Source organism: Hemitrygon akajei, chromosome 2 (genome assembly GCF_048418815.1).
Source record: "Hemitrygon akajei chromosome 2, sHemAka1.3, whole genome shotgun sequence".
Lineage (NCBI taxonomy): Eukaryota > Metazoa > Chordata > Chondrichthyes > Myliobatiformes > Dasyatidae > Hemitrygon > Hemitrygon akajei.
The window spans coordinates 164,850,879-164,862,306 of NC_133125.1; the positions used below are offsets into that span (position 1 = coordinate 164,850,879).

General features: G+C 43.0%; 1 protein-coding gene across 1 annotated transcript; it reads left to right on the top strand.

Annotated features, from left to right (window-relative positions):
* The first annotated feature begins 1,246 nt into the window (after positions 1–1,246).
* LOC140721293 (histone H1.5-like) lies at positions 1,247–1,876 on the top strand. Its single transcript, XM_073036162.1, has one exon. The coding sequence runs from the start codon at positions 1,247–1,249 to the stop codon at positions 1,874–1,876; it is 630 nt and encodes a 209-aa protein (XP_072892263.1).
* The last annotated feature ends 9,552 nt before the right edge of the window (positions 1,877–11,428 follow it).

An 11,428-nucleotide genomic window follows, 5' to 3' on the forward strand; every position in this document is an offset into this window, starting at 1 on the left:
AATTCCCGGTGAAGCCTTTGAAAGATGCAAACCAACAGCTGGGTAGTGCGATTAAACCAACGCCCCAAATTTTTGCCTGCATGAGCTGTTCAGGCCGGCGTGGCAATTTTCTCCGGCATCTTGAGTCAATGATAAACAATACATCTCATTGCGTCAAACGCTCCATTCCAAAGCAGCGATTCGTTGTTTCTTAGGTTACATTTCAGGTGATCTAATTTTGGTGATGCTCAACAATATTCAAAACGCGCTTTTTCGTTTGTAAATATTAACTAGTAAACCCAACTAGTTCGATTTCGAAAGAGGCGGCGTAATTTCTTTGACAGTAGAATCACATTAATCTACCAGTCACTACCTTTCCAGGTGTTGCAAAGTAATTAATTTACTACAAAGCGGGTTGGACGACTTGAACTTGTTTAATTATTAGATTAAAACAATTACACTACACAAGTAAACATACGAACCGATGAAGGCTGGGGGGGGGGGGGGGGGGAAAGCGGGCTATTTCATTCTAATTTGGAACATCCTCGTTTCTCAATATTTCCCAATGTCTTCACAGCCGATATCTATAAAAATATTTTGTGAACGAAAATACAGGGGTAATGGTAAAAACCTCATTTCAATGTTTGAGATTTTGCACGCTGAATCGGCTCGCTTCCGAATTTTCACTGACTAACACTGAATGCAGAGTATTTGGCTAATTAATTGTTTTTTTTTAAAAGCTAGATTCTCCTTGCTGTGGGTTTCAATCAAGCTCTCCAAACGTTGTTTTAGTTTGATATTTTCCCATTGTGAAACTTAATCCTACAATCTCGAAATACAGATTTTGTGACAGTTGCGTTGCACCTGTGAATGGATTCAAATTTGATATTTTGTTTTAGGATTTACAACATATATTTTCTCGCACACTTGCTGTCTGTAAAATAATTTCTTACTCCAGCGTGATACACAAGCTGTTTATATATATACACAGAATAAACATTTAAGGAGACGAAAACCTGAGATCGAGATCTTTGAAGGATCGAGCCCAGATGAAGAATACCATAAACGAGTTCAAACGAAAGCTCTCCACCATAAATGTCGTCTATTCATTTCCCCCACAGGAATGTGTCTGCTCTGCTGAGTTCCTCTGCGTGTGGATCGAGACGTTGGCGCTAACTTGGCTCTGCACCGTCCGGCACCCGCTCTTAAATAGCGGCAGCTGCTGGAAACACTTCACTTCTGAAGAGAGAGTGAATCGTGCGGAGATATGACTGACCTTGTACGTACTAAACGTACTCGGAAGAAGACCAAAGCTCCGCAGGTGCCGAAGAGTGAATCCATATCCAAGATGATCATTCATGCGGTGGCGGATACAAAGGAACGCCGAGGTCTCTCGCTCGCCGGTGTCAAGAAGGTGCTATCGGGCAGCGGCTACGACGTAACGAAAAACAACTCTCGGATAATCCAGGCGGTGAGGACCATGGTGAACAAGGGCTCTTTAGTGAACATCACTGGTAAGGGAGCCTCAGGCTCCTTCAAACTCAGCAAGGAGCAGAAGGACCAGGTGGAGCGGGCAGAGAAGAAAGGGGTCGCTTCACGAACCTCCGCCGTCAAAACATCGATGGGAAAACGTGCGGCCAAGAGACCTACCCCCGCTAAGAAACCCAAAAAGACGTATCGGGGGATGAAGAAGTTTGGCGGCCGTAAGAAGTGGGCGAAAGATGGCAGAAAACCGAAAACTGTTTCGAGGAGAAAAGCAGTCAGGAAAGTTAAGAAGGCAAGTCGCCAACGTCCGAAACCAAGGAAACCAACCAAACGATCGGCAAAAGCGGAGAAGCCTCTGACACAGACATCATCCTCCGAGAAAGTTGACTCAGAACAGCACCAGAACACCTGAATAAAGGCATCGACAGAGACAACGGCTCTTTTCAGAGCCACGAAATACTTAATCAAGAGCAAAATCATTTGGTTTATTTGTGGATTTGGGATAAAGCGATTCCGTGCAAGTACTGTTAGCATCAAATAGAAAACGTTAACTTATCAATAAAAATTTTAATGAAAACGTGCTATTGAATGATTGATTTGCAAGTGGCCGGCGCATGCTAAATACACGAGTTTATTGTATAATTTATACATTTTTATATTAAATGTGCTTTGAACCTTTGAATTCGCACTAAAACGTGGAGCCAAGCAGAGGATACATGGGATTGGTGCGCTCGGGGGTGGGGGTTCCGAGATTGTTTCTATTGAGTCCTCGTCCCGCCATTAAATGACGCGGCTGCTGTCGTTTTCACTTTGACGGCGAACGCATGAGAGCCGAGGGTGTTTTTGTATTAAAACAATTAAGCAGTTAAGCTTAACAATTAAGCTTCGTGTGTGGCTGCATCAGGTTGTATGTGGATCCCAGATACGTGGGCACCAAGTACCACTACGTGCCCAGGTTCTACCTGTTGCCCTGGCTACGAAGGATGGGTCTGGCCCCTTTCCCGCGCAACACCCCTGTCAGCTGGTCGTTGCCACCATACCTGTCCTTCGTAGAAAAGTTCTTCCAGGTCAATGCTTTTGACCACAAGGCCATCAGACAGTGGTTGGCACGTAATGTCCTGCAGGCGCTGCAGGAGAAGGACAAGATGGATTCAGTGGGATGGTTCCCTGAGCAGACTGTCCAGTACATCTGGCAAAATGCCACATCGCCAGACCTCACCAACAAGCACCAAGACCTCGCCTGGCTGGCGGTGAGAGGGGCTCTCCCAGTCAGATTCTCCTGTACGCCCGGAACGACGTCTCCACACCCCTCTGCCCACGGAAGGACTGCATTGAGGCGGAGTCAGTCACCCACCTCTTCGCACACTGTGGGTTCGCGGAGAAGGTGTGGAGGAGGATGAAAGGGACGGTGTCGAGGTTCATCCCCAGCAGCTGCGTAACAGAGGACTCTCTGATCTACGGGCTGTTCCCGGGGACGCACACCGAGACCAACATCCGGTGCTGCTGGCAGATCATCAACTCGGTCAAAGACGCTCTTTGGTCAGCCCGAAACTTGATGGTCTACCAGCACACGGAGATGTCCGTGGGGGAATGCTGCCGACTGGCACATTCTCGGCTGCAGGAATACGTGCTGAGGGACGCACTCAAACTCGGTGCAGCCACCGCAAGGGCCCGGTGGGGGAGGACCACAGTTTAAGGTTCATCACCCGCGTGAGTGGGAGGGTTCGGGTGGGGAGGAAAATACCCCTCATCAGCGGTGTGGATAGATGATTCAACATGGTGCCGCAGGAGTGGCTGGAAATGCAATAAACTTACTTGTCTGAAGTTTGAGAGTCAATGAATGCTTTATTGTAAACATCTTTAATTTGAATAGGAACAGAGAGTCAACGTATAATTTATTGTAAATAACTTTATTTTGTAATATTTCTGAATAAAGTATTTTTGGGAAAAAAACAATTGGTTGGCAGCACCAGTTGTTGGAGCTAATGCCCAAGTGTCCAAAACTCCACCTGGCGTTAACGCCTAGCAACGACAGCAAAAAGAACAGCAGAAGCCGACAGCAACGAGGAGGAAAGCTTTCCAACCCAGCAGGCGACGGAAGATGGAGGTTCTGCGCATCTCGCAGCTTTTCATACGGGCGCTCTCCGCTCGTAAACAACGTGGCGGCTGTCGCTCGCCTCGCTCAGAGAGTTATTGCTTCACAATGGCTACGATGTAGAGAACAAAGCCCATCTCAACAAGGTGGTCAAAAGATTGGTGAGCAACAGATCCCTTGTGCGGACCAAACGTGGCAAAAACTCCACGGACTCCTTCACTCTCAGCAAAAGGCACAGCCGAGAGCAAAAGGAAGCTGCGACCAAAACCAACCTTAATAGAGTCAGCAAGGCTAAGAAACGAAAACAATGTCAACAAAAACACAAAAAGTAGCGAAATGCTGAAAATATAAAAAAGACAAATTATATTAAAGAGAAATAAAAGGTCAAAAATTGATGACTTTTCAGAGCTATATTTGCACAGTGCATTATAATAACCACATATAGTTGAAATGAATGCAGGCTGTTTCTGAACGGGGAGAAATATCAGATTGGGAGTCCTTGTGCAAAATACCGTACACTTTAACTTGCAGGTAGAATCGGTAGTGAGGAAAGCAAATGCGATGTTAGTAATCATTTCAAGAGGTCTAGAATAGAGGACCAGGGATGTGATGCTGAGGCCTTTAAGGCACTGGTGAGTCATCACCTTGAGTATTGTGAACAGTTTTGGGCTCCTCATCTAAGAAAGGAAGTGCTGGCTTCGAATATTGAAAGGTCTAGATACAGTAGATGTGGAAATGATGTTTCCCATGGTGAGGGAGTCCAGGATAGGAGAGCACGCCCTCAGGATAGAGGGGCGTCCATTTGAAACAGATGCGAGCAAGAGGGTGATAAACTTATATAATTTGTTATCACATGCAGCTGTGGAAAGCCAGGTCGTTGGGTGTATTTAAAGCAGAGGTTGATAGGTTTTTGATTGGAGACGACATCAACGGTTACGGGGAGAAGCGCTGAGAGTGAATGAGTCCGTGGAGTTTTTGCCACGTCTGATCCGCACAAGGGACCCATTGCTCAACTTGCTGAGATGGGCTTTGTTCTCCACATCGTAGGAGGAGTGCAAGGGTCATTTATTGAATTTAAAGTAGAAAACACTGGAGGATATAGGAGTTTCCTGTGTGAAATCCTTTTCACTTTCAAATGTACGATTGGTCCAAACTCACTGTACTACTAAATCTCACATCTTGCTTCTTCAATTTTCACGGTCAGACTTCTAGACCTTCTCTCCTCCCGGTGTCCAAGTACCCTACCGCAGTTTTAAGTTTAAAATACACTAATACTAAACTCGTTTTGTAAGGCTTTGAGTAGTTTCTTCTCAACGTATTCTTTATCATAAGTTAAATATTGAGAACAAAATAACAACGAGATGGGACAAGGTGTGGGAATGACGACTTTTACAATGCTCTGTAGCTGCACTTCAGTTGGTGGTAACGTGACTTAAAGCTTGCAAGGCTAAACATTTCTAATTATTTGATACCTGAACAGGACGAAATGAAAGTGAGTAGCGTGGTGCAAGAGTTTGGTTCAAATAAAAAATTAATTTGTCTGAATCTCGGTGAACGGTGAAACGAATAGTAAGGCGTATTGAAACCGGACGTTCTCTGGTGATAGGATGGGGAAAGGGAAGCTACAGATCGAGGGGCGTGGCTAAACTGCAGTTTAGAGTAGTGGATTGGTCAACTCCTCCGACGTGATAGGCGCAGCTGAGCGCCTTGGGTCTACCAAGTCCGCATTTTGCGTTTATATACCATACTTCGCTTCTGCATTGCCATTTTGTAGGAGGAGTCCATCGCATGGGCGTATAGTGGCCGAGATTGTATCCGCCAAGGCGGATGTCCCGGCTCCTGTCCTTCTTGATCTCGCCGGAGCCCCCTCCTTCTCTGTCCCTTCCGCCGCACTCTTTGCCGCCAAAAAGAAGGCCGATTACAAGCCACAAAAAAGCACGGCGGCTGCCGTGGTCGAGAAAACTATGGAGGCGCTGTCTGTCACTAAGAAACGCCAGGCCCCGAAGTCTGGTACCGTGAAAAAAACCGTCTCTGCCACTGACCATGAAGTAGATAAGGCCGGCGCCTTGGTTGATAACGCCGCTCCAGTCGAGGGTGGCGCTGGTATCTCCACGGCTCCTCTTCGCCCGGAGGGCGTATCGGAAATTCAAGGGGCAGAAGACGAGCAGGGCGAAACGAAGGGTAGGAGTAAAAGAGGCGCTAGGAGAAAGGCGCCTCCCAGGAAACCAGGCCCGAAGAGAACGGCAGCAGGCAAGCCTCGTGCCCAAAAACCTACCAAGAAAGCCAAGGCAAAGAAAGTGTCTAGGCCAGCCGCTGCCTCCACTGCAACTGGGCGACAACGACGAGGAGCTAGAAAGAAATAAAACCCGAGTAAATGAACACAAAAGGCTCTTTTCAGAGCCGCTCACACATCTCCATTGGGAGGAGCTATTGAAAAAGAACATGAATCTTGCCCAAAATTCACTATATATTATAGAGACATCACTGACTACCGCCCCTCGAAAAGCTATCCTACCCCACTTCTCTCCAGTCAAACCTAATTTACTCGTTTTTCAATCCCTGTACCAGATTAAATTTAAAAATGTTGGCCACCTAGTAACTCATCCCACTGAATCATTTTACACCTGGTTACCATTACAATACATTTAAAGAATCTGAACATTACAACAATTAGACGAATGTGTCCCCACAAAATAATTCAGACTTATGTAGCAAGAAGCCCTGGAGGAACCATGAAATATACATCTGTTGAGAGGACAAGTTGAGAGCCGAACAAGTTTGGTGACGACGTTACAAGAGGGCTCGGTACAATCTCTGCAAAGCCATCTCATGGGCGATGTTGCAATTCTAGATTAAACTTGAATCAATGAAGGAAGCTCGACAGTTGTGGCAGGATTGAATGCTATCACTTATAAAGTTAAGTCCAGCAAAATGGTCCTGAAAAACATTGTCTCATTTTTACTGTGTACTGTACCAGCAGTTATGGTCGAAATGACAGTAAAATGTGACTTGACATGATTTGAACAGGGCTTCGCTTCCAGGTGAGCTCAATGACACCAATGCTCACCTTGACCATCAAAACACGGAGCTCCCACAATCCCCAATGATTTCAGTCTTTGAGGCTGATGTGTGAGCAGCCTTTGGGGGGGGGGGGTGGGGGGTGAAACCATGAAAAGCATCCGGACCAGACAGGGTGCTTGGCTGAGTACTAAAGACCTGTGCTGATCAGCTGGCAGCACTATTCACTCTGAGATTTTTGACCTCTCGCTTTTGCTACACCACCATCAAGAATGCCTACCATGTTATTCTACGCCCTCACTTCGGAAAGTCTGATCACCTGGCTGTACTTCTATTCCCTGAGTATAGGCAGAGACCGAAGACTGCAGCACCAGTAGTGAGAACCAAGAAGGTATGGACAAGGGAAGCACAGGATTGCCTTGAATTGCTGGACTGGACTGTATTCAGGGATTCATCTTCGAACTTGGATGAGTATGCTGCAGTTGTTACCACCATTAAAACCTGTGTGGATGAGTGTGTGCCCACAAAGACTTACTGTACATTCCCAGACCAAAAGCTGTGGATGAACCAGGATGTACGTCGTCTGCTGAAGGCCAGATCTGTGGCAGTCAAATCTGGTGACACAGGCCTGTACCAGAAAACCAGGTATGACTTGTGCAGGGTTATTTGAAGGGCAAGGAGACCATTTTGAACGAGACTGGAGGCGACATTGGATGCATGACAGCTCTGGCAGGGTCTGCAAGACATTACTTCCTATAAAGCGAAACCCAATAGCATGAATGGCAGCAATGCTTCACTACCAGATGAACTCAATGCCTTCTTTTTAAAAAAAATTTTTTTTATTGAGTTTTCAAATGATTACAGAAAGAAAGAAAAAAAAATCAACCCCTCCCCCCTAACATATCCCTATAGAAAGAAAGAAAAAGAAAGTAAAGAAGAAAGAAAGAAAGAAAGAAAGAATGTCTGGATATCGGAAGATCCCCACATGCTCCACGGAGTTCATAATAGCTTTAATATATATATTTATTTATTTCCCCAAATAACCAATAATTTTATCTTTGGAGCACCTATATATTTAATCCTGTCTTTTGTAAATAAGCGTGCCAAATTTTCAGAAATGTTTCATATTTATTTCTTAAATTATAAGTAATTTTTTCAAGTGGAATACAGCTGAAAATTTCGTTCTTCCAACGATCTATACTTAAGTATGAATCCGATTTCCAAGTAACTGCAATAGCCTTTTTGGCTACTGCCAATGCAATTTTTATGAATTCTTTGTGATATTTATTCAATTTGGGTTTCGGTTTTATCCCTTCAATATCACCTAATAAAAATAATATTGTGTTATGTGGAAGTTGTGTTCCAATAATTTGTTCCAGTAAAACTCTTAAATTTGTCCAAAAAGATTGAATTGTAGAACAAGACCAAGTAGAATGTAAAAAAGTACCAATTTCTTGATTACATCAGAAACATTGATCAGATAAATTTGGGTTTATTTTTTGTGGTGTAATATATAATTGATGTAAAAAATTATATTGCACTAATCTTAACTGGACATTTGTTGTATTTGTCATACTGTCAAGACATAGTCTTGACCAACTTGTTTCTTCAATTTTAATATTCAAGTCAGTTTCCCATTTTTGTCTTGACTTAGGAATTCCTTGTTTAATTGCCTGTTTTTGAATCAAACTATACATACAAGAAATAATTTTTTTAATTTTTCCTTTTTGAATTAAAGTTTCTATTTCATTAGGTTTTGGCAATAACATTGTTTGACCCAATTTAGCCCTTAATTGAAAATAACAAAAAAGAGTGTTGTTTGATATTTTGTATTTATTCTTTAATTGATCAAATGATATTAATATACCTCCTTCAAAACAATCTCCTATATATCTAATCCCTTTTTGAAACCAGTTGTATAAAATTTAGTTATCCATTGTAAAAGGAATGAGTTTATTTTGAATTAAAGATCTCTTTGCTAATAAAGATTTCCTTATCTCATCATCAACATTTATTCCATAGATCAATCAAATGTTTTAATATAGGAGATTCTTTCTTTTCCCGTATCCATTTAGATTCCCACTTATATATAAAATCTCCTGGTGTATTTTCTCCTATTTTATCTAGTTCTATTCTAATCCATGCCGGCTTATCTTTATCAAAAAAAGATGCAATAAATCTAAGTTGATTTGCTTTATAATAATTCTTAAAGTTTGGAAGTTGTAACCCTCCTAGATCAAATTTCCATGTCAATTTTTCCAACGATATTCTTGACATCTTACCTTTCCAAAGGAACTTCCTCACATATTTATTTAACTCTTGAAAAAAACTTCTGGGGTAGTTGTATTGGTAGTGTTTGGAATAAATATTGTAATCTAGACCACCTGGACAACACAAACACCTACGTCAGGATGCTGTTCATTGACTATAGCTCAGCATTTAATACCATCATTCCCACAATCCTGATTGAGAAGATGCAGAACCTCGGCCTCTGTACCTCTCTCTGCAATTTCATCCTTGACTTCCTAATCAGAAGACCGCAATCTGAGCGGATTGGTGATAGCATCTCCTCCTCACTGACGATCAACACTGGCACACCTCAGGGGTGTGTGCTTAGCCCACTGCTCTACTCTCAGTATACACATCACTATATGGCTAGTCATAGCTCAAATATCATCTATAAATTTGCTGATGATACAACCATTGTTGGTAGAATCTCAGGTGGTGACGAGAGGGCGTATCGGAGTGAGAAATGCCAACTAGTGGAGTGGTGTCGCAGCAACAGCCTCGCACACAACATCAGTAAGATGAAAGAGCTGATTGTGGACTTCAGGAAGGATAAGACCATATAACCATATAACAATCACAGCACGGAAACAGGCCATTCCGGCCCTCCTAGTCCGTGCCGAACTCTTAATCTCACCTAGTCCCACCTACCCGCACTCAGCCCATAACCCTCCACTCCTTTCCTGTCCATATACCTATCCAATTTTACCTTAAATGACACAACTGAACTGGCCTCTACTACTTCTACAGGAAGCTCATTCCACACAGCTATCACTCTCTGAGTAAAGAAATACCCCCTCGTGTTTCCCTTAAACTTTTGCCCCCTAACTCTCAAATCATGTCCTCTCGTTTGAATCTCCCCTACTCTCAATGGAAACAGCCTATTCACGTCAACTCTATCTATCCCTCTCAAAATTTTAAATACCTCGATCAAATCCCCCCTCAACCTTCTACGCTCCAATGAATAGAGACTTAACTTGTTCAACCTTTCTCTGTAACTTAAGTGCTGAAACCCAGGTAACATCCTAGTAAATCGTCTCTGCACTCTCTCTAATTTATTGATATCTTTCCTATAATTCGGTGACCAGAACTGTACACAATATTCCAAATTTGGCCTTACCAATGCCTTGTACAATTTTAACATTACATCCCAACTTCTGTACTCAATGCTCTGATTTATAAAGGCCAGCGTTCCAAAAGCCTTCTTCACCACCCTATCTACATGAGACTCCACCTTCAGGGAACTATGCACTGTTATTCCTAGATCTCTCTGTTCCACTGCATTCCTCAATGCCCTACCATTTACCTTGTATGTTCTATTTGGATTATTCCTGCCAAAATGTAGAACCTCACACTTCTCAGCATTAAACTCCATCCGCCAACGTTCAGCCCATTCTTCTAACCAGCATAAATCTCCCTGCAAGCTTTGAAAACCCACCTCATTATCCACAACACCTCCTACCTTAGTATCATCGGCATACTTACTAATCCAATTTACCACCTCATCATCCAGATCATTTATGTATATTACAAACAACATTGGGCCCAAAACAGATCCCTGAGGCACCCCGCTAGTCACCGGCCTCCATCCCGATAAACAATTATCCACCACTACTCTCTGGCATCTCCCATCTAGCCACTGTTGAATCCATTTTATTACTCCAGCATTAATACCTAACGACTGAACCTTCTTAACTAACCTTCCATGTGGAACTTTGTCAAAGGCCTTGCTGAAGTCCATATAGACTACATCCACTGCCTTACCCTCGTCAACATTCCTCGTAACTACTTCAAAAAATTCAATAAGGTTTGTCAAACATGACTTTCCACGCACAAATCCATGCTGGCTACTCCTAATTAGATCCTGTCTATCCAGATAATTATAACTACTATCTCTAAGAATACTTTCCATTAATTTACCCACCACTGATGTCAAACTGACAGGTCTATAATTGCCAGGCTTACTTCTAGAACCCTTTTTAAACAATGGAACCACATGAGCAATACGCCAATCCTCCGGCACAATCCCCGTTTCTAATGACATCTGAAAGATCTCCATCAGAGCTCCTGCTATCTCTACACAAACTTCCCTCAAGGTCCTGGGGAATATCCTGTCAGGACCCGGAGATTTATCCACTTTTAAATTTCTTAAAAGCGCCAGTACTTCCACCTCTTTAATTGTCATAGGTTCCATAACTTCCTTACTTGTTTCCCACACCTTACACCATTCAATATCCTTCTCCTTAGTGAATACCGAAGAGAAGAAATAGTTCAAAATCTCTCCCATCTCCCTCGGCTCCACACATAGCTGACCACCCTGATTCTCTAAGGGACCAATTTTATCCCTCACTATCCTCTTGCTTTTAATATAACTGTAGAAACCTTTCGGATTTACTTCCACCTTATTTGCCAAACCAAACTCGTAACTTCTTTTAGCTTTTCTAATCTCCTTCTTAAGATTCCTTTTACATTCTTTATATTCCTTGAGCAATTCCTTTACTCCATGCTGCCTATATCTATTGTAGACATCCCTCTTTTTCCGAACCAAGTTTCTAATATCCCTTG